The sequence below is a fragment of the Heptranchias perlo genome, chromosome 42, assembly GCF_035084215.1.
Source record: "Heptranchias perlo isolate sHepPer1 chromosome 42, sHepPer1.hap1, whole genome shotgun sequence".
NCBI lineage: Eukaryota > Metazoa > Chordata > Chondrichthyes > Hexanchiformes > Hexanchidae > Heptranchias > Heptranchias perlo.
Window position 1 is genome coordinate 11,551,600 of NC_090366.1, and position 23,588 is coordinate 11,575,187.

The 23,588-nt window shown below is 48.4% G+C and overlaps 1 protein-coding gene across 1 annotated transcript in view; it reads left to right on the top strand.

Moving 5' to 3' along the window:
- The first annotated feature begins 10,365 nt into the window (after nucleotides 1–10,365).
- LOC137306142 (mitochondrial import receptor subunit TOM40 homolog) overlaps nucleotides 10,366–23,588 on the top strand; it is a 15,756-nt gene continuing 2,533 nt past the window's right edge. Inside the window, exons 1-4 of the mRNA XM_067975199.1 lie at nucleotides 10,366–10,651; nucleotides 16,962–17,029; nucleotides 19,421–19,513; nucleotides 21,304–21,405. Of these exons, the coding sequence (XP_067831300.1) occupies nucleotides 10,465–10,651; nucleotides 16,962–17,029; nucleotides 19,421–19,513; nucleotides 21,304–21,405 (450 nt within the window). The 5' untranslated portion in view covers nucleotides 10,366–10,464. The remainder of the gene's footprint in view (nucleotides 10,652–16,961; nucleotides 17,030–19,420; nucleotides 19,514–21,303; nucleotides 21,406–23,588) is intronic.

Sequence of the window (23,588 nt, forward strand, 5' to 3'; positions counted from 1 at the left end):
GATAATGACCAGATAATGTGTTGTTTAGTGAGGTTGGTTGAGGGATAAATATTGGCCAGGACACGGGGGAGAACTCCCCCCTGCCCTTCTTCGAAACAGTGGCCGTGGGATCTTTTACATCCACCTGAAAGTGCAGACGGGGCCTCGGTTTAACGTCTCAGCTGAAAGACGGCACCTCAGTGCTGGCACTGGGAGCTTCAGCCTGGATTATGTGCGTATGTCTCTGGGACAGGACTTGAACCCACGACCTTCCGGCTCAGAGGCCAGGCAGGTGTTAGCGAGCAGGTACACCTGTGACTGAGGCATGACTGGATTGTTGGTTTAAGACTGCGATTGTATTTTAGCGCTGTTAAACAAGATATTCTCGGAGCAGAGCGGGGAGGGTGTGACTTGTGAGAACTGTCTGCGATGTGTAGGTTTGTATTTATCCAATTACGGGAAGCGTCCCAGGGTCAGTGAGTGCACAGTAAGAAGGGGGGAACCTCTGGCTGCAGGTTTGGTACAAGTCTCACATATTCATAGTGTTTCAAGTTTCCAGCGCTTTAGTACGTCCTTTTCATGTAGATGGTCATGGGTGAGAGTTGCTTGAGACACTAACAGTCCCAGTTGGTAAAGGGGAATCTGCTCACAGCCTCATCAATGCAGAGGTGTCCAATGCAAAACATTTCATTATGTTAAACACTCCACTGGCCTGGGCTACTTCTGCAAATGGGAAGGGAAATACTTTCTTAATATATCATGAGATGTCTGCACCCACTTTCATTCGAAATTCCTATGGTCCGCATTGATAATGGAACCCGCCTATGTAAACGTGTCACGCTGCAGTTACACCATCCTCCCTGGGGAGGCACTGCAGCACCAGAGGAGATTGACTGGTTTCAAAAACAGTTCATGAACAAGTGAAACACTGCGCCAAAACAAACAGAAAAGACTGCTTTATGTGCCCCAGTGCTCAGCCGAGCCTGACCTACCCCAGCAGTACTCCAGAGAAACACTAAAGGCCAGTGTGACACAAACACCAGGGGGACTCTGGTCGCGGCTTGTTGCTCTGTAACAGGTGTCAGCCGTGACTCAGTGGGTCGCACTCTCTCGCCTCTGAGTCAGAAGGTAGTGGGTTCGAGCCCCCACTCCAGAGACTTCAGCACATAATCCAGGCTGATACTCCCAGTGCCAGTACTGAGGGAGCGCCGCACTGTCGGAGGTGCCGTCTTTTGGATGAGACGTTAAACCGAGGCCCCATCTACCCTCTCAGGTGGGGCGTAAAAGATCCCACGGCCACTATTGGAAGAAGAGCAGGGGAGTTCTCCCCGGTGTCCTGGGGCCAATATTTATCCATCAATCAACTCACTAAAACAGATTACCTAGTCATTATTACATTGCTGTTTGCAGGAGCTTGCTGTGCACAAATTGGCTGCTGTGTTTCCTACATTACAACAGTGACTACACTTCAAAAAGTACTTCATAGGCTGTATAATGCTTTGGAATGACTTGAGGTCATGAAAGGCGCTATATAAATGCAAATTCTTCCTATATAATGGACCTGGTGTATTGAGTGAGCTGAATGGCTGACTCTTTCCTGCCCTTCTGCTGTTGTCCACTTGACCTCTGGTCTGGAGTGATGACTGGTCAAAGTGGATCATGCAGGGATAAGTGACCAGCTGTGGGCACCTTGACCAGAAACAACTCAAAAACAACAATCTGGCCCAGTGAGTGGGCATTTGCACGGCCCATTGTGGTACCGAACCAGCTTTGGGCCATCTTACTTTGGGAAGGGCGTCAAGGCCAAAGAAGAGATTCATGACGATGATCCCAGAGGTGAGAGGCTTTAGTTATGAGGAGAAACTGGAACTCTCTTCAGCGGGTTAAGAACACAAGAAATAGGAGCAGGCCGTACGGCCCCTTGAGCCTGCTACACCATTCAATAAGATCATGGCTGATCTTCAACCTCAACTCCACTTTCCCACCCGATCACCATATCCCTTGGTTCCCTTAGTGTCTAAAAAAAAATCTATCAATCTCAGCCTTGAAAATACCCAACGACTGGGAGGAGGAAATCGAATGATGGGGTTCAAAATGATCAGGTGTTTCGAGAACTATTTTCATTGGTCAGTCAGTTGGTAAATAAATTTAAGATCAGCAAGAAAGACTTGCATTTATGTAGCGCCTTTCTCAACCTCAGAATGTCCCAAAGCGCTTTACAACCAATGAAGTACTTTTGAAGTGTAGTCACCATTGAAAAGCACCAAAAGAATGAAAGGAGAGGTTAGTAATTTTTTTACACAGAGGTTTGTCGGGACATGAAATGTCCGACCAGAAGGCGTAAAAAAAGATTTACAAGGATGATACCAGAACTGAGAGGTTATAACTATCAGGAAAGGCTGAACAGGCTGGGGGTCTTAAGGCTGAGGGGTGACCTAATAGAGGTCTTTAAAATTATGAAGGCATTCGATAGGGTAGACGTAGAGAAGGTGTTTCCACCTGTCAGGGAGACCAGAACTAGGGGCCATGAATATAAGATAATCACCAATAAATCCAACAAGGAATTCAGGAGAAACTTCTTTACCCAGAGAGTGGTGAGAATGTGGAATTCATAGGACATGGAACTTGCTACCACCAATTGGTGGGAAGGATATAGAGGAGCAAATTTGCAGGGAAATTACAGAGAGGTGCAAGAACCATAGAGTAGTGATAATGGGGGACTTCAATTATGCTAATATAGACTGGAGTAGTAATAGTGTAAAGGGTAGAGAGGGGGAAGAATTTCTGAAGTGTTCAGGAGAGCTTTCTTGATCAGTATGTTTCCAGCCCAACGAGGAAGGAGGCATTGCTGGATCTGGTTCTGGGGAATGAGGTGGGTCAAGTGGAGCAAGTGTCATTGGGGGAACATTTAGGGAACAGCGATCATAGTATCATAAGGTTCAGATTAGCTATGGAAAAGGACAAGGAGCAATCTAGAGTAAAAATATTTAATAGGAGGAGGGCCAATTTCCGTGGGTTGAGAGTGGATCTGACCTAGGTAAATTGGAATCAAAGATTGGCAGGCAAAACTGTAATCGAACAATGGGCGGCCTTTAATGGTTCGGGTACAGTCTAGGTACATTCCCATGAGGGGGAAAGGTAGGGCAACTAAAGCCAGAGCTCCCTGGATGACGAAAGAGAGAGTGTAAGATGAAGCAGAAAAAGGGGGTATATGACAGATGTCAGGTTGATAAAACAAGTGAGAACCAGGCTGAATTTTTTTTTTATTCGTTCATGGGATGTGGGCGTCGCTGGCAAGGTGAGCATTTATTGCCCATCCCTAATTGCCCTCGAGAAGGTGGTGGTGAGCCGCCTTCTTGAACCGCTGCAGTCCGTGTGGTGAAGGTTCTCCCACAGTGCTGTTAGGTATGGAGATCCAGGATTTTGACCCAGCGACGATGAAGGAACGGCGATATATTTCCAAGTCGGGATGGTGTGTGACTTGGAGGGGAACGTGCAGGTGGTGTTGTTCCCATGTACCTGCTGCCCTTGTCCTTCTAGGTGGTAGTGGTTGCGGGTTTGGGAAGTGCTGTCGAAGAAGCCTTGGCGAGTTGCTGCAGTGCATCCTGTGGATGGTACACACTGCAGCCACAGTGCGCCGGTGGTGAAGGGAGTGAATGTTTAGGATGGTGGATGTGTCATAAGCCTTTTTCTGTTTCATTTTAATCTCTATATGTTTAGTCATCTAGAGAGCTCTAGCTTGCCACTTGCCACTTATCAGCCCAAGCCTGGATGTTGTCCAGGTCTTGCTGCATGCGGACACGGACTGCTTCTTTATCTGAGGGGTTGCGAATGGAACTGAACACTGTGCAATCATCAGCGAACATCCCCATTTCTGACCTTATGATGGAGGGAAGGTCATTGATGAAGCAGCTGAAGATGGTTGGGCCTTGGATACTGCCCTGAGGAACTTCTGCAGCAATGTCCTGGGGCTGAGATGATTGGCCTCCAACAACCACTACCATCTTCCTTTGTGCTAGGTGTGACTCCAGCCACTGGAGAGTTTTCCCCCTGATTCCCATTGACTTCAATTTTACTAGGACTCCTTGGTGCCACACTCGGTCAAATGCTGCCTTGATGTCAAGGGCAGTCACTCTCACCTCACCTCTGGAATTCAGCTCTTTTGTCCATGTTTGGACCAAGGCTGTAATGAGGTCTGGAGCTGAGTGGTCCTGGCGGAACCCAACCAGAGCATCGGTGAGCAGGTTATTGGTGAGTAAGTGTCGCTTGATAGCACTGTCGACGACACCTTCCATCACTTTGCTGATGATTGAGAGTAGACTGATGGGCCGGTAATTGGCCGGATTGGATTTGTCCTGCTTTTTGTGGGCAGGACATACCTGGGCAATTTTTCACATTGTCGGGTAGATGCCAGTGTTGTAGTTGTACTGGAACAGTTTGGCTAGAGGCACAGCTAGTTCTGGAGCACAAGTCTTCAGCACTACAGCTGGGATGTTGTTGAGGCCCATAGCCTTTGCTGTATCCAGTGCACTCAGCCGTTTCTTGATATCTCGTGGAGTGAATCGAATTGGCCGAAGACTGGCTTCTGTGATGGTGGGGATATCGGGAGGAGGATGAGGTGGATCATCCACTCGGCACTTCTGGCTGAAGATGGTTGCAAACGCTTCAGCCTTGTCTTTTGCACTCACGTGCTGGACTCTGCCATCATTGAGGATGGGGATGTTTACAGACCCTCCTCCTCCCGTTAGTTGTTTAATTGTCCACCACTATTCACGACTGGATGTGGCAGGACTGCAGAGCTTTGATCTGATCCCTTGGTTGTGGAATCGCTTAGCTCTGTCTATAGCATGTTGCTTCTGCTGTTTAGCATGCATGTAGTCCTGAGTTGTAGCTTCACCAGGTTGGCACCTCATTTTTAGGTATGCCTGGTGCTGCTCCTGGCATGCTCTTCTACACTCCTCATTGAACCAGGGTTGATCCCCTGGCTTGTTGGTAATGGTAGAGTGAGGAATATGCCGGGCCATGAAGTTACAGATTGTGCTGGAATACAATTCTGCTGCTGCTGATGGCCCACAGCGCCTCATGGATGCCCAGTTTTGAGCTGCTAGATCTGTTCTGAATCTATCCCATTTAGCACGGTGGTAGCACCACACAACACGTTGGATGGTGTCCTCAGTGCGAAGACGGGACTTCGTCTCCACGAGGACTGTGCGGTGGTCACTCCTACCAATACTGTCATGGACAGATGCATCTGCGACAGGTAGATTGGTGAGGACGAGGTCAAGTAGGTTTTTCCCTCGTGTTTGGTTCACTCTCCGTCTGCCGCAGGCCCAGTCTGGCAGCTATATCCTTCAGGACTCGGCCAGCTCGGTCAGTAGTGGTGCTACCGAGCCACTCTTGGTGATGGAGATTGAAGTCCCCCACCCAGAGTACATTCTGTGCCCTTGCTACCCTCAGTGCTTCCTCCAAGTGGTGCTCAACATGGAGGAGGACTGATTCATCAGCTGAGGGAGGGCGGTAGGTGGTAATCAGCAGGAGGTTTCCTTGCCCATGTTTGACCTGATGCCATGAGATTTCATGGGGAATATAGAAAGTTCAGAGGGGAAGTGAAAAAGAAAATAAGAGGGACAAAGAGAGAGTATGAGAATAGACTGGCAACTAACATAAAAGGGAATCCAAAAGTCTTCTATAGGCATATAAACAATAAACGGGTAGTAAGATGAGAGGTGGGGCCGATTAGGGACCAAAATGGAGACCTACTCATGGAGGCAGAGGTGATGGCTGAGGTACTAAATGAGTACTTTGCATCTGTCTTTACCAAGGAGAAGGTGCTGCTGAAGTCACAGTAAAAGAGGAGGTGGTTGAGATACTGGATGGGCTAATAATTGATAAAGAGGAGGTACTGGAAAGGCTGGCTGTACTTAAAGTAGATAAGTCACCCGGTCCGGATGGGATGCATCCTAGGTTGCTGAGGGAAGTAAGGGTGGAAATTGCGGAGCTACTGGCCACAATCTTCCAAACATCCTTAGATATGGGGGTGGTGCCAGAGGACTGGAGAATTGCAAATGTTACACCCTTGTTCAAAAAAGGGTGTAAGGATAAACCCAGCAACTACAGGCCAGTGGGGAAGATTATAGAAACAATAATCTGAGACAAAACTAACAGTCACTTGGACGAGTGTGGATTAATTAAGGAAAGCCAGCATGGATTTGTTAAAGACAAATCGTGTTTAATTAACCTGATTTGAGTTTTTTGATGGGGTAACAGAGAGGGTTGATGAGGGCAATGTGGTTGATGTGGTGTATATGGACTTTCAAAAGGTGTTTGATAAAGTGCCACATAATAGGCTTGTAAGCCATGTTCAAGCCCATGGAATAAAGGGGGCAGTGGCAGCATGGATACAAAATTGGCTAAGGGACAGGAAACAGAGAGTAGTGGAGAAAGGTTATTTACGTTTCACACGAGGCCTCCTCCCTCCCTACTTCATCTAATCCTATCAGCATATCCTTCTATTCCTCTCTCCCTTGCTTTTTGGCAACCAAAGGTATTAAGGGATATGGGCCAAAGGCAGGTATATGGAGTTAGATCACAGATCAGCCATGATCTTATCAAATGGCGGAGCAGGCACGAGGGGCTGAATGGCCTACTCCTGTTCCTATGTACTCATCTAGCTTCCCCTTGAGGCTATTTGCCTCAACTAGAATCATAGATTGGTTACAGCACAGAAGGAGGCCATTCGGCCCATCGAGCCCATGCCGGCTCTCTGCAAGAGCAATCGAACTAGTCCCACTCTTCCGCCCTTTCCCCGTAGCCCTGCAAATTTTTTCCCTTCAAGTATTTGTCCAATTCCCTTTTGAAAGCCACGATTGAATCTGCCTCCACCACCCCCTCGGGCAGTGCATTCCAGATCCTAACCATTTGCTGACGTAAAAAAGTTTTTCCTCAAGTCACCCTTGGTTCTTTTGCCAATCACTTTAAATCTATGTCCTCTGTTGCTTGACCCTTCTGCCAATTGGAACACTTTCTCTCCATCTACTGTGTCTGGACCCTTCATGATTTTGAATACCTCTATCAAATCTCCTCTCAACCATCTCTGCTCTAAGGAGAACAACCCCAGCTTCTCCAGTCTCTCCACGTAACTGAAGTCCCTCATCCCTGGAACCATGCTAGTAAATCTCTCCTGCACCCTCTCTAAGGCCTTCACATCTTTCCTAAAGTGCGGTGCCCAGAATTGGATACAATACTCCAGTTGTGGCCGAACCAGGGTTTTGTAAAGGTTCATCATTACTTCCTTGCTTTTGTACTCTATGCCTCTATTTATGCAATCAGGTAGAGTCAACACGGCTTTGTGAAAGGGAAATTGTGTTTGACTAATTTATTTTGAGTTCTTTGAGGAAATAACAAGCAACGTGGATAAAGGGGATCCTGTGGATGTGGTGTATTTGGATTTCCAGAAGGCATTTGACAAGGTGCCACATCAAAGGCTACTACACAAAATAAGAGCTCACGGTGTAGGGGATAACATATTAGCATGGATAAAGGATTGGTTAGCTGACAGGAAGTAGAGAGTAGGCATAAATGGGTCATTTTCAGGTTGGTAAGATGTAACGAGTGGAGTGCCAGAGGGATCAGTGCTTGGGCCTCAACTATTTACAATCTATATCAATGACTTGGATGAAGGGTCCGAATGTATGGTTGCTAAATTTGCTGATGACACAAAGGTAGGTAGGAAAGTAAGTTGTGAAGAGGACATAAGGAGTCTGCAGAGGGATAAAGATAGGTTAAGTGAGCAGGCAAAAATTGGCAGATGGAGTATAATGTGGGAAAATGTGAACTTGTCCACTTTGGCAGGAGGAATAGAAAAGCAGTTTATTATTTAAATGGAGAGAGATTGCAGAACTCTGAGGTACAGAGGGATCTGGGTGTCCTCGTACATGAATCACAAAAAAGTTAGTATACAGGTACAGCAAGTGATTAGGAAGGCAAATGGAATGTTGTCATTTATTGCAAGGGGAATGGAATATAAAAGTAGAGATGTTTTGCTACAGTTGTACAGGGCATTGGTGAGACCACATCTAGAATACTGTGTGCAGTTTTTGGTCTCCTTAATTAAGAAAGGACATAATTGCTTTAGAGGCGGTTCAGAGAAGGTTCACTCGACTGATTCCTGGGATGAGGGGGTTATCTTATGAGGAAAGGTTGGGCCTGGTCATTTTAGAAGAATGAGAGGTGATCTTATTGAAACATATAAGATCCTGAGGGGACTTGAAGGGGTAAATGCTGAGAGGATGTTTCCCCTTGTGGGAGAGACTAGAACTAGGGGCCACAATTTAAAAATAAGGGGTCTCCCATTTGAGACGGAGATGAGGAGAATTTTTTTCTCTGAGGGTCGTGAGTCTGTGGAACTCCCTTCCCCAGAGAGCGGTGGAGGCAGGGTCATTGAATATTTTTAAGGCTGAGTTAGATGGATTCCTGATTAACAAGGGAGTCAAAGGTTATAGTAGGTAGATGGGAAAGTAGGGTTGAGGTCACAATCAGATCAGCCATGATCTTATCAAATGGCAGAGCAGGCTTGAGGGGCTGAATGGCCTATTCCTGCTCTTAATTAATATGTTCGTATGTATAAAGCCCAGGATCCCATATGCCACTTTCTCAACCTGTCCTACCACCTTCAACAATTTGTGCACGTATACCCCCAGGTCTCTATGTTCCTGCACCCCCTTTAGAATTGTACACTTTAGTTTATAATTCCTCTCCTCATTCTTCCTTTCAAAGTGTATCACTTCGCACTTCTCTGCATTAAATGTCATCTGCCACATGTCCACCAGCCTGTCTATATCCTCTTGAAGTCTATCACTATCCTCCTCACTGTTCACTACACTTCCAAGTTTTGCGCCAAATGCAAATTTTGAAATTGTGCCCGGTGCACCCAAGTCCAAGTCATTAATATATATCAAGAAAAGCAGTGGTCCCAGGACCGAACCCTGGGGAAACACCACTGTACACCTCCCTCCAGTCCGAGAAACAAACATTCACCACTACTCTCTGCTTCCTGTTACTCAGCCAATTTCGTATCCATGCTGCTACTGCTCCTTTTATTCCATGGGCTTCAGCTTTAATGGCAAGCCTATTATGCGGCACTTTATCAAACGCCTTTTGGAAGTCCATATACACCACATCAACCGCATTGCTCTCATCAACTCTCTCTGTTACATCATCAAAAAACTCAATCAAGTTAAACACGATTTGCCTTTAATATTAGTACAAAAAGGCATTTACTTACACCACTATATACATATATGTGATAGAACAGGGAACAATACAAAATAGGGAGACAGGAATGAATAAAGACTTGCATTTATATAGCACCTTTCAAGACCTCAGGACATCTCAAAGCACTTTATAGCCAATAAAATACTTTTGAAGTGTGGTCACTGTTGTAATGTAGGAAATGCGGCAGCCAATTTGCGCACAGCAAGCTCCCACAAACAGCAATGTGATAAATGACCAGATAATCTATTTTAGTGATGTTGGCTGCGGGATAAATACTGGCCCCAGGACACCGGGGAGAACTCCCCCCTGCTCTTCTTCAAAATAGTGCGGCAGGATCTTTTACGTCCCACCTGAGAGGGGCAGACGGGGGCCTGGGTTAAACGTCTCATCCGAAAGGCGGCACCTCCGACGGTGCTGCACTCCCTCAGTGCCGGCAACTGGGAGTGTCGGCCCGGATTTTGGGGCTCAAAGAGTTTTTCAATGCATTTTGCAACCCTGCAGTGTTATTCTAGCAAATGTAGGGTGTTAAATCCCCCTGCAGAGGCCGAAATGCAAGGCCTGCCACCTCCATCAGTGTGTTCCCCATGTGACGGGATGTGATGCTCCCGCTCTGACCTTTTCCCCATTCATTCGCAATGGCTGCGAGTGCCTCCTGACCTTCAGCAGCACATGGGCTGCCTGCAAGCGCTCAACCTACCTTGAAACGGGCCCCCACCCGCCCCGCGCACACCCCAGCCTCATTAACATAACTGACAGCCCGGCGGGCCAATCGGGGACGCCGTTCCGCCGGGGGGCGGTCCAATCAGCGGCGGGCGGAGGCGGGACCCTCGGTCCCCGGGCGGCTCAAGTTTGTGTGCGCGCAGCGGCGGGTCAACCTAACTTTGGCGGGGGGGGGGGAACGCCGATTGACAGCCCGGCGGGCCAATGGGAGCGCGGGGGCATGACGTCAACGCCCAGAATGGGACGAGCGGACCAATGGCGCGGTAAGGGGGGCGGGACTTCGGAGGCAGCGGGTTAGGTTGCGCCCTTTCCCGTGCGGGCCTCCTTCCCTTCGGTCGGCGCCGGTTTCCCGCTGTCAACAGGACGGGGGTTGGGTTGGGGTGGGGGGGGGACAAAGTAAAAGGAGGAGGGGGGGGGGGTAGTAGTAGTTAAGCTAGTTAGTTAGCAGCCCCCGTCGCTAGTTAGTGTCGCGCTAACTACCGACTCCGTCCGATGGGCAACGTGTTGGCGGCCGGCTCGCCGGTGCCGGTGGCCGGCTTCGCGGTGCCGCCCGGCTTCGCGGTGCCGCCGGTGCCGGGGCCGGAGCAGCAGCGAGCGGCGTCGGCGGCCCCCGGGCCCGAGGCCGAGGGGAAGCTGCCCAACCCGGGCACCTTCGAAGAGTGTCATCGGAAGTGTAAAGGTAGGAAAGGCCGGGGCTGAGGGTGGAGGCCTGAGGGAGGGAAGTGGGCCCGGGCTGCCTCCTGGTGCCACCAACTGCAAGTTGACCCCCCTGTCTGCAGACCATCCCTCCCTGGGTGGTTTGGGGGGTTCAGTCATTCTGCAGCTGGCTTTCAAAATAGTTTTTTTTTTAAAGAATAAAATCCCTTTAAGGGGCTTTAAGACCCTCCCCGTAAGAGATGAACTGCGTCCGCTGGGAATCCGCGGAGTGCGAGTTTCGGGCCGCGGCTCCCCGCCGCCCGAATCTCGCCGCAAAGCACCCCCCCTGCCGTCGGCAGCCTGGCTCGTTTGGCCTCCTCGCGTCGGAGCATCCCTTCCGGCGACCCGAGCCCAGGGTCCGGGCCGATGCCGCCGGTGCCAAGGGAGCGCGCCGCGCTGTCGGAGGCGCCGCCCTCCTGGACGAGACGTTAAACCGAGGGGCCCCGTCCGCCCGGGAGTTAAAAGGTCGCGCGTCCCGCAGGTTTACTGGCGCGTGGTCCTCCTTCGACGCGACGCCGTCAAAAAAGCAGGTTACCCGGGCGTTGGTCTCGTTTCCCGCTTGCGGGATCTTGCTGTGCACGGATCGGCCGCTGCGTTTGACTGCAAAAAAAAAAAACCACCGGCGCCTGCACTTCAAAAGTAATTCATTGGCTGTGGAAGCTCTTCGGGATGTTTTGGCGGTCAGTTGAAGCTTTCAAGGCTGAGATCGCTAGATTTTTGTTTGGTAAGGGTATCGAGAGACATGGAGTTGAGGTACAGCATAGCCGTGATCTGATCGAATGGCCTCCTCCTGTTCCATTGTTCTCAGATTGTAATTAGAACCTCCCAAAGCTCTTCACAGCCAATGAAGTACTTTTTGAAGTATAGTCACTGTTATCATGTAGGAATTATTATTATATGATACAATGATTCTGCTCTAATGAAATATTATTTTGTAAAGACTTATTCACTTTATCATTCAGTTGCATGACAATTTTTTGACAGCGTTTGATTCTCCCCTCCCTTCCCAGCTCTTGATGACTGAGTTTCGCTGGGTACGGAGTTAGTTGCTCTCCAGTGTGAGCCCAGACCTTACGCAAGTAATGTCCAGACCCCCTCCTGGTGGCAAATACACAGGGAATGTGTGAACTGAGCAAGATCTCGGCAGACGCCGAGAGGGTGCTGCACTGTCGGAGGGTGCCGCCTTTCAGATGAGGCGTTAAACCGAGGCCTCCCGTCTGCCCCTCTCGGGTGGATGTAAAAGGTCCCACGGCCACTACTTTGAAGAAGAGCAGGGGCGGGGGGCGGGGGAGAGTTATCCCCAGTGTCCTGGGCGAGTATTTATCACTCAACCAACATCACTAAATTCGACGATCTGGTCACTTATCACATTGCAGTTTGTGGGATCTTGCTGTGCATAAATTGGCTGCCACGTTACAACAGTGACTACACTTCAAAAGTACTTCATTGGCTGTGACGCTCTTTGGCACGTCCTGAGGTCGCGAGAGGCGCTATAGAAATGCAATTCTTTCTTTGTGATCGAGGTATTTAAAAAATAAGGTTTTGATGAGGTAAATCAGGAAAATCTGCTCTCTGGGTGGGCAGTTAAAGGGCATGAATTCAAGATCAGCAAAAGGACAAGAAATTGTTTCACACAGAGGGCTGTTGGGACATGCGATACCTGACCAGGAACAGTGGCAGGATCAGAATCCAGGAGAGCATTGAAAAGGGCGATGGGACTAAGAGAATAGAGAGCGATGGGCTGAATGGCAGGCCTCTGCTGTGCTGTGACGTTCTAGGATTCAATCACTGCAGTCTGAAATAATGACTTGCACAAGGGTCATTGTCGGGGCTGCTCGCACACAGCGCGTTCCAGTGGTACCAGTGTGCGTGGCCCAAGCTCAGGTACAGGAACCGTAGAATGACACAGCACAGAAGGAGGCCATTCGTTCCTAACGTGCCTGTGCCGGCTCTTTGAAAGAGCTATCCAATTAGTCCCACTCCCCCCTCCTCTTTCCCCCATAGCCCTGTAAATGTTTTCCCTTCAAGTATTTATCCAATTCCCTTTTAAAAGTTACTATTGAATCTGCTTCCACCGCCCTTTCAGGCAGCGCATTCCAGATCATAACGACTTGCTGCGTTTAAAAAAATAAATTTCCTCATCTCCCCCTCTGGTTCTTTTGTCATTCGCTTCAAATCTGCGTCCTCTCCTTATTTACTCTTCTCTAAACCGTTCATGATTTTGAACGCCTCTATTAAATCTCCCCTTAACCTTCTCTGCTCTAAGGAGAACAATCCCAGCTTCTCCAGTCTCTCCACGTAACTGAAGTCCCTCATCCCTGGTACCAATCTAGTAAATCTCCTCTGCACCCTCTCCAAAGCCTTCACATCCTTCCTAAAGTGCGGTGCCCAGAATTGAACACAGCTGAAGCCTAACCAGGAAGGGGAGGCATCAAGGCGCCTAAAACCGATAGCCCCCTCCCTATCTCTGTTACCTCCTCCAGCCCTACGACCCTCTGAGAATTCATGCATTTAACAGGAAGCTAGATAAGTAAATGAGGGAGGAAGGAATAGAAGGATATGGTGATAGGGTGAGATGAAATAGGGAGGGAGGAGGCTCGTGTGGAGCATAAACACCGGCATGGACCAGTTGGGCCGAATGGCCTGTTTCTGTACTGTAAATTCTCTGTAACTGCGTTCCTCCCAATTCTGGCCTCTTGCGCATCCCTGATTTTCATCGCTCCACCATTGGCGGCCGTGCCTTCAGCTGCCTGGGCCCTAAGCTCTGGAATTCCCTCCCTAAACCTCTCCGCCTCTCTCTCCTCCTTTTAAGACGCTCCTTACAACCTACCTCTTTGACCAAGCTTTTGGTCGCCTGTCCTAATATCTCCTTATGTGGCTCGGTGTCAAATTTTGTTTGATAATCGCTCCTGTGAAGCGCCTTGGGACGTTTTACTACGTTAAAGGCGCTATATAAATGCAAATTGTTGTTGAACCCTGTAGCTTCGACGCAGCCCCTTCCACTTGCTCCGTGTTTGCTGGGCGCACCAGCACTTTTCCGTTGCTTTCTGTCACTGGACGAAGGAGAAAGAAATGGCAGTGCACCCCAGCTCTGGCTGTAGGCCGTCCCTCTCACTTCCCCCCCTCGTCCGTTGCTTCTCCTGCACATCCCAATGGGCTGGGGGAGAGATGACTCAGGCTTTGATCCAAGTTATTATGGCAGCGTTGTCTGGAGTTACTGGGGCCCATTGAAGAGTTAAGGGGTCGTCCATTAAACTAAACTATACTAGATTATACTAAAAAATATTGATCTGAAGTGCCAGCACTGGCTCAGTGGGTCTTTCTCTGTGTGTGTGTGTGTGTGTGTGTGTGTGTGTGTGTGTGTCCGAAAGTCCCATAATCCAGGCCACAGCTCCCGATGCCAGTACTGAGGGAGTGCTGCACTGTCTGAGGTTTCGTCCTTCGGATGAGACATTAAACCGAGGCCCCCGTCTGCCCCCTCAGGTGGGACGTAAAGGATCCCACGGCCACTATTTCGCACAATGCTGTTTTTGGGATCTTGCTGTGCGCAAATTGGCTGCCGCGTTTCCTACATTACAACAGTGGTTACACTTCAGACAGTACTTCATTGGCCGTGAAGCAACTTTGAGACGTCCTGAGGTTGTGACATGCGCTATAAAAATGCAAGTTCTTTTAAGGACGTCATACTAAACATTTATAAATCACTGGTTAGGTCTCGGCTGGAGTATTGTGTCCAATTCTGGGCACCTCACCTTAGGAAGGATGTCACGGCCTTAGAGTGGGTGCAGAGGAGATTTACCAGAATTACACCCCCCCAGGGATGAGGGACTTCAGATATGTGGAGAGACTGGAGAAGCTGAGATTGTTCTCCTTAGAGCAGAGAAGGTTAAGGGGAGATTTAATCGAGGGGTTTTGATAGGGTAGATAGAGAGAAACTGTTTCCAGTGGCAGGAGGGTCGGTAACCAGAAGACACAGATTTAAGATAATTGGCAAAAGAACCAGAGGGGGAGATGATATTTTTTTTAACGCGATGATCTGGAATGCGCTGCCTGAAAGGGCGGTGGAAGCAGATTCAATAATAACTTTCAAAAGGGAATTGGATAAATACTTGAAGGGGAAAAGCTGGGGCAAGAACAAGGGGAGTGGGGCTAATTGGATGGCTCTTTCAAAGAGCTGGCATGAGCACGATGGGCCGAATGTGCTGTATGATTCTACGTCAGTGGGACTTGTTGTAATCGTTGCTTTGGGTGCCTGGTTCCCCTCGGAGCACAAACCACACACCTCAGCCCCAAGAGGAACTGATTGTTGAGATTCCCCAACATGAGACATGGTTCATAATATAAAAGGACCGATTTGGAGCAGTTTGGTGGGGTTCCATCATCTCGATCGAGGTGGGAATCGTCTGCAAGCCAGCACGTGCATTTATAATGCACTCGTCACGTCCCCGAACTGCCCCCACGCCCGTTGGAGCCAGTCAACTACTTTCTGATGTGTCGTAACTGGTGTGTAAAGAAAGAACATGCATTTATATAGCGCCTTGCACGACCTCGGGACGTCCCAAAGCGCCTTACAGCCAATGAAGTACTTTTGACGTGTGGGGTCACTATTGTAACGTAGGAAAGGCGGCAGCCAATTTGCGCACAGCAAGATCCCACACTGTGGTAATGACCTGTAATCAGTTTTAGTGACGTTGGTTGAGGGATAAATATTGGCCCAGGACACCGGGGAGAACTTCCCTCTGCTCTTCTTCCAATAGTGGCCGTGGGATCTTATACCTCCACCGGAGAGGGCAGACGGGGCCCTCGGTTCAATGTCACCTCCGACAGTACAGCACTCCCTCGGTACTGCACTGGATTATGTGCTCGAGTCTCTGGAGCGGGGCTCGAACGCACGACATGTGTAAGCAAGCAGCCCTGCAATGTCCTCACTAGGATTCCACGGGGTGAGAACAGGGCAGAGGGAATCGTTTTGGATTGCGCTAGCAAAGAGCCAGCTCAGAACTAAATGGCCCCCTTGCTGTGCTGTAAATGTCTGCTACTAGAATTCCAGAGGAGAATTATGCTACCTGCCTGTACCAGCTGTACAATTATCAAACAGCTGCCCTTCCAACATGAGTTGTATGTAGAGAGAGTTTTGAGCAGTGTAACACTGGGGTACAGGTCTGTCACTGTATAATACTGGGGTACAGTACTGGTGGGTACAGGTCTGTCACTGTATAATACTGGGGTACAGTACTGGTGGGTACAGGTCTGTCACGGTATAATACTGGGGTACAGTACTGGTGGGCACAGGTCTGTCACTGTATAACATTGGGGTACAGTACTGGTGGGCACAGGTCTGTCACTGTATAACATTGGGGTACAGTACTGGTGGGCACAGGTCTGTCACTGTATAACATTGGGGTACAGTACTGGTGGGTACAGGTCTGTCTGTATAATACTGGGGTACAGTACTGGTGGTACAGGTCTGTCTCTATAACTGGAGTACAGTACTGGGGGGGGTACAGGTCTGTGTATAATACTGGGGTACAGTACTGGTGGTACAGGTCCGTGTATAATACTGGGGTACAGTACTGGGGGGGGGTACAGGTCTGTCACTGTATAACACGGGGGTACAGTACTGGGGGGTACTGGCTGAGATTGACTAACTCTGCACGGACTGGGGATGAGCCCCAGAACCTTGTGGTGCATTTGCCTCAATCCTACTTCAGGCAGCATGCTTACTGAGATCTGTTTAAAAATCTCACTGTGGAGATGTCAGCATCGCTGGCAAGGCCGGCATTTATTGCCCGTCCCTAGTTGCCCCGAGAAGATGGTGGTGGGCCTCCTTGAACTGCTGGCAGCGGGTTTGATGCTACGGAATGACGTACTGGGTCACTTCAGAGGGCAGCAAAGTGTCACCTGGGTTGTTGTGGGGACTGGAGTCACGTATTGGCCCAGACCGGGTAAGGACGGCAGGTTTCCTTCCCTCAAAGGACATTACTGAACCAGTTGGGTTTTTAGGACAATCCGAGAGCTTCAAGGTCACTTTTACTGAGACCGGTTCTTTCTCCCTCCAATAGCTTCAAATTCTCAAGCTGCCGTGGTGGGATTCGAGCTCACGTTATCGGGATTACTGGCCCCAGGCCTCTGGATTACTGGTCCAGTAACATGAGCACTGCGTTAGCTGTGAGGCGACCTAATGGCGATCTCTTCTGTCGGGTGTTGATCAACGTTCTCCGTCTGTTCCGTGTCGATGTAGGGTTAACCGTTGCACGCATTAATTGTGTTTTTTTTTCTCTCTCATTCCCCAGAACTCTTTCCAATACAGATGGAAGGGGTGAAACTCGTAGTGAACAAAGGCCTAAGTAATCACTTCCAGGTCAGTCTGCAGCACCTGAGCATCGGTATGTTTAGAATATAAATAAAACCATTTTTGAGTGACGCAGCGTTCAATCTGTGGAGCAGGCTCCCATGCGGCAACGGTGGAAGTAGATAGTAATCGTAAAATGATACAGCACAGAAGGAGGCCCTTCGGCCCATCGTGCCTGTGTTGGCTCTTTGAAAGAGCTATCCAATTAGTCCCACTCCCCCGTAGCCCTGCAAATCTTTCCCTTTTCGAGTATTTATCCAATTCCCCTTTTGAAAGTTATTATTGAATCTGCTTCCACCGCCCTTTCAGGCAGCGCATTCCAGATCAGAACAACTCGCTGCGTTAAAAAAAAATTCTCCTCATCTCCCCCTCTGGTTCTTTTGCCAATTACCTTAAATCTGTGTCCTCTGGTTTACCGACCCTCCTGCCACTGGAAACAGTTTCTCCTTATTTACTCTATCAAAACCCTTCATGATTTTGAACACCTCGATTAAATCTCCCCTAAACATTCTCTGTTCTAAGGAGAACAATCCCAGCTTCTCCAGTCTCTCCACAGAACTGAAGTTCCTCATCTCTGGTACCATTCTAGTAAATCTCCTCTGCACCCTCTCCAAGGCCTTGACATCCTTCCTAAGGTGCGGTGCCCAGAATTGGACACAATACTCCAACTGAGGCCTAACCAAGGTTTAGAGTAACTTCCTTGACTCATTCAAATGAAAATTAGATAGGTTTATTTCAGAAGATAACATTTCGGGGTACAGCATATGAGCAATTGGAGATGTGAGATGTGGTAAGTGTAACAGGCTCGGGAGGGACAGGTTACTTTGGACCTGTGGCTCCCAAACCTCTCCATCCCTGGGAGTTTTCCTCGCCTCATGTCTGGGTCTGTTGTAGACTGATTGATAGAGATTGATTGCTATGATTAGTCAACAACTCCATTATCATTGTATCAGGCAACTACCGGGATGGTGGAAGGTGAACGAGATGGACCTTAATTCCTACGTGGCTTTCTCTAATATGAAAGTTGCCTTTAAACAAAAACTTGCATTTATATAGCACACTTCACCTCAGGACATACCCAAAGCGCTTTACAGCCAATTAAGTACTTTTGAAGTGTAGTCACTGTTGTAATACAGGAATCGCAGCAGCCAATTTGCGCACAGCAAGATCCCACAAACAGTAATGAGATAATGACCGGATCGTGTGTTTTTTTTTAATACTGATTTTGGGTGAGGGCTAAATACCGGCCCAGGACGCCGGGGAGAACTCCCCCCGCTCTTCTTCGAATAGTGCTATTACGTCCACCTGAGAGGGGCAGACGGGGCCTGGGCTTAACGTCTCATCCGAAAGACGGCACCTCCGACAGTGCAGCACTCCCTCAGTACTGGCGCCGGGAGTGTCGGCCTGGATTATCGGGCTCAAGTCTCTGGGATGGGTCTCGAACCCACGACCTTCTGATTCAAGAGGCGGGAGAGTGCTGCCCGCTGAGGCCCGGCTGATACTTTCTAAATGGTAAAAAGTTAAAAACAGTGGATGTCCAAAGGGACTTAGGGGTTCAGGTACATAGATCATTGAAGTGTCATGAACAGGTGCAGAAAATAATCAATAAGGCTAATGGAATGCTGGCCTTTATATCTAGAGGACTGGAGCACAAGGGGGCAGAAGTTATGCTGCAGCTACACAAAACCCTGGTTAGACTGCACCTGGAGTACTGTGAGCAGTTCTGGGCACCGCACCTTCGGAAGGACATATTGGCCTTGGAGGGAGTGCAGCGTAGGTTTACTAGAATGATACCCGGACTTCAAGGGTTAAGTTACGAGGAGAGATTACACAAATTGGGGTTGTATTCTCTAGAGTTTCGAAGGTTAAGGGGTGATCTGATCGAAGTTTATAAGATATTAAGGGGAACAGATAGGGTGGATCGAGAGAAACTATTTCCACTGGTTGGGGATTCTAGGAGTAGGGGGCACAGTCTAAAAATTAGAGCCAGACCTTTCAGGAGCGAGATTAGAAAAGATTTCTGCACACAAAGGGTGGTAGAAGTTTGGAACTCTCTTCCACAAATGGCAATTGATACTAGCTCAATTGCTAAATTTAAATCTGAGATAGATAGCTTTTTGGCAACCAAAGGTATTAAGGGATATGGGCCAAAGGCAGGTATATGGAGCTAGATCACAGATCAGCCATGATCTTATCAAATGGCGGAGCAGGCACGAGGGGCTGAATGGCCTACTCATGTTCCTATACCTGTCTATCAATGGAACTTGTATTGCAACCAACTTTCATTAGAAGATAAAAACCTTGTTGTATGAAAAATTTTGTGTTTTACCTGGTGATCCCTTAAATCAACCTTCCCCCTGTTACCTTAAGTCAGAAAATTACTCTCTCTTCCCCCTGCAGGTAAATCACACGGTTTCTCTGAGCACGTTAGCAGAATCTAGTTATCACTTTGGAGCAACGTACGTCGGCACAAAGCAGCTCAGTCCGACCGAGGTAAGACTCACGTTATTTCAACGTAGAGAGCAGCAGGGTACCAGACTGCGGGATCCAGATCAAGAAGTTCGGGGGGTTTAAATATCGAATAACAGATACCTGGGAGTGAGTTACAGGCTGGAATCTAATCGAGGGGTTCGGGGGGTTTATATATAGAATAACAGATACCCGGGAGTGAGTTACAGGCTGGAATCTAATCGAGGGGTTCGGGGGGTTTATATATAGAATAACAGATACCCGGGAGTGAGTTACAGGCTGGAATCTAATCGAGGGGTTCGGGGGGGTTTATATATAGAATAACAGATACCCAGGAGTGAGTTACAGGCTGGAATCTAATCGAGGGGTTCGGGGGGTTTATATATAGAATAACAGATACCCGGGAGTGAGTTACAGGCTGGAATCTAATCGAGGGGTTCGGGGGGTTTATATATAGAATAACAGATACCCGGGAGTGAGTTACAGGCTGGAATCTAATCGAGGGGTTCGGGGGGGTTTATATATAGAATAACAGATACCCGGGAGTGAGTTACAGGCTGGAATCTAATCGAGGGGTTCGGGGGGTTTATATATAGAATAACAGATACCCAGGAGTGAGTTACAGGCTGGAATCTAATCGAGGGGTTCGCGGGGTTTATATATAGAATAACAGATACCCGGGAGTGAGTTACAGGCTGGAATCTAATCGAGGGGTTTCGGGGGGTTTATATATAGAATAACAGATACCCGGGAGTGAGTTACAGGCTGGAATCTAATCGAGGGGTTCGGGGGGTTTATATATAGAATAACAGATACCCGGGAGTGAGTTACAGGCTGGAATCTAATCGAGGGGTTTCGGGGGGTTTATATATAGAATAACAGATACCCGGGAGTGAGTTACAGGCTGGAATCTAATCGAGGGGTTTCGGGGGGTTTATATATAGAATAACAGATACCCGGGAGTGAGTTACAGGCTGGAATCTAATCGAGGGGTTTCGGGGGGTTTATATATAGAATAACAGATACCCGGGAGTGAGTTACAGGCTGGAATCTAATCGAGGGGTTCAGGGGGTTTATATATAGAATAACAGATACCCGGGAGTGAGTTACAGACTAGAATCTAATCGAGGGGTTCGGGGGGTTTATATATAGAATAACAGATACCCGGGAGTGAGTTACAGACTGGAATCTAATCGAGGGGTTCAGGGGGTTTATATATAGAATAACAGATACCCGGGAGTGAGTTACAGACTGGGATCTAATCGAGGGGTTTCGGGGGGTTTATATATAGAATAACAGATACCCGGGAGTGAGTTACAGACTGGGATCTAATCGAGGGGTTTCGGGGGGTTTATATATAGAATAACAGATACCCGGGAGTGAGTTACAGACTGGGATCTAATCGAGGGGTTTCGGGGGGTTTATATATAGAATAACAGATACCCGGGAGTGAGTTACAGACTGGGATCTAATCGAGGGGTTTCGGGGGGTTTATATATAGAATAACAGATACCCGGGAGTGAGTTACAGACTGGGATCTAATCGAGGGGTTTCGGGGGGTTTATATATAGAATAACAGATACCCGGGAGTGAGTTACAGACTGGGATCTAATCGAGGGGTTTCGGGGGGTTTATATATAGAATAACAGATACCCGGGAGTGAGTTACAGACTGGGATCTAATCGAGGGGTTTCGGGGGGTTTATATATAGAATAACAGATACCCGGGAGTGAGTTACAGACTGGGATCTAATCGAGGGGTTTCGGGGGGTTTATATATAGAATAACAGATACCTGGCTTGCTTTGTGTCGCAGGCGTTCCCGGTACTGGTGGGGGACATGGATAACTGTGGCAGTCTGAACGCACAGCTCATTCACCAGCTAACGAACAGAGTGCGGTCGAAGATGGTGTTACAGGTGAGAGCCCTGAAACCCCCCATTAATGGGTCCGTTGCGCGTGCGTGCGTGCGGCCCGTCCGATCGTTTGGGTTGGGCAGGGCATTAGACGGGGCAGTCGGATCGAAGTCTCTCCCCGTTGCATGCTTCGTCTCAGCCCGGTTCCCAGACGGCAGATGTCAGCTCAAAATTAGCACAACTTGGCTGTAATTCTTTAACGGCAAATCGTGTCTGACTTGATTGATCCCTTTGATGAAGTAACGGAGAGGGTTGATAAGGGTATTGCGGTAGATGTTGTGTATATGGACTTTCAAAAGGCATTTGATGAAGTACCACATAATAGACCTGTTGGCAGAATCGAAGCCCATGGGATTAAAGGGACAGTGGCAGCATGGATACAAAATTGGCTAAGGGACAGAAAGTATACAGTGGTGTTCCCCAGAGGGTCAGCATTAGGACCACTGCTCTTTTTGATACATATTAGTTACCTGAACTTGGGTATAGAGGGTAGAATTTCCAAACTTGCAGATGACACGAGGCTGAGAAATGTTGTGAGGAGGATAGTAACAGACTTCAGGAGGACATAGGCAGACTGCTGAAATGGGCAGACACGTGGCGGATGAAATTTAACACAGGGAAGTGTGAAGTGATGTATTTTGGAGGAAAGAATGAGGAGAGGCAATATAAAGAGAAATCTTTGAATGTGACAGGACAAGTTGAGAAGGCTGTTTAAAAAAGCATACGGGATCCTGAGCTTTATAAGTAGAGGCATAAGAGTACAAAAGCAAGGAAGTGTTGGTAAACTTTTATAAATCACTGGTTCGGCCAGTGCGTCCAATTCTGGGCACCGCACTTTAGGAAGGATGTCAAGGCCTTGGAGAGGGCGCAGAGGAGATTTACCAGAATGGGACCAGGGATGAGGGACTTCAGTTATGTGGAGAGACTGGAGAAGCTGGGATTGTTCTCCTTAGAGCCGAGAAGGTTAAGGGGGGATTTAATCGAGGTGCTCAAAATCATGAGGGGTTTTGATGGAGTAAATAAGGAGAAACTGTTTCCAGTGGCAGGAGGGTCGGTAACCAGAGGACACAGATTTAAGGTAATTGGCAAAAGAACCAGAGGGGGAGATGAGGAGAATGTTTTTTTTACGCAGCGAGTTGTTCTGATCTGGAATGCGCTGCCTGAAAGGGCGGTGGAAGCAGATTCAATAATAACTTTCAAAAGGGGAATTGGATAAATACTTGAAAAGGAAAATTTGCAGGGCTACGGGGAAAGAGCAGGGGGGAGTGGGACTAATTGGATAGCTCTTTCAAAGAGCCAGCACAGGCACGATGGGCTGAATGGCCTCCTTCTGTGCTGCATCATTCTGTGAATTGGCATCAATTTCACAGTCTTTGGGGACTGGATGGTGGAGTGGGTTAGATACTGGCCCAAGCTGTAGGAGCAAGTCCAACCCAGAAACAGGCCATTCGGCCCAACTGCTCCATGCTGGTGTTTATGCTCCACACGAGCCTCCTCCCTCCCTACTTCTTCTCACCCTATCACCATATCCTTCTATTCCTTTCTCCCTCATGTGTTTATCCAGCTTCCCCTTAAATCCATCTACACTATTCGCCTCAACTGCTCCTTGTGGGAGTGAGTTCCACATTCTCACCACTCTCTGGGTAAAGAAGTTTCTCCTGAATTCCCGATTGGATTTATTAGTGACTATCTTATATTTATGGCCCCCTAGTTCTGGTCTCCCCCACAAGTGGAAACATCTTCTCTCCGTCTACCCTATCGAACCCCTTCATAATTTTAAAGACCTCTATCAGGTCACCCCTCAGCCTTCTCTTTTTCTAGAGGAAAGAGCCCCAGCCTGCTCAGCCTTTCCTGATAAGGATATCCTCTCAGTTCTGGTATCGTCCTTGTGAATCTTTTTTCTACCTTCTCCAGTGCCTCTATATCCTTTTTATAATATGGAGACCAGAACTGTGCACAGTGCTCCAAGTGTGGTCTAACCAAGGTTCTATACAAGTTTAACATAACCTCCCTGCTTTTCAATTCTGTCCCTCTAGAAATGAACCCCAGTGCTTGGTTTAATGGCCTTATTAACCTGTGTCGCTACTTTTAGTGATTTGTGTATCTGTACCCCCAGATCCCTCTGCTCCTCTGCCCCATTTAGACTCTTATTATCCGAGCAGTATGAGGCCTCCTTATTCCTCCTA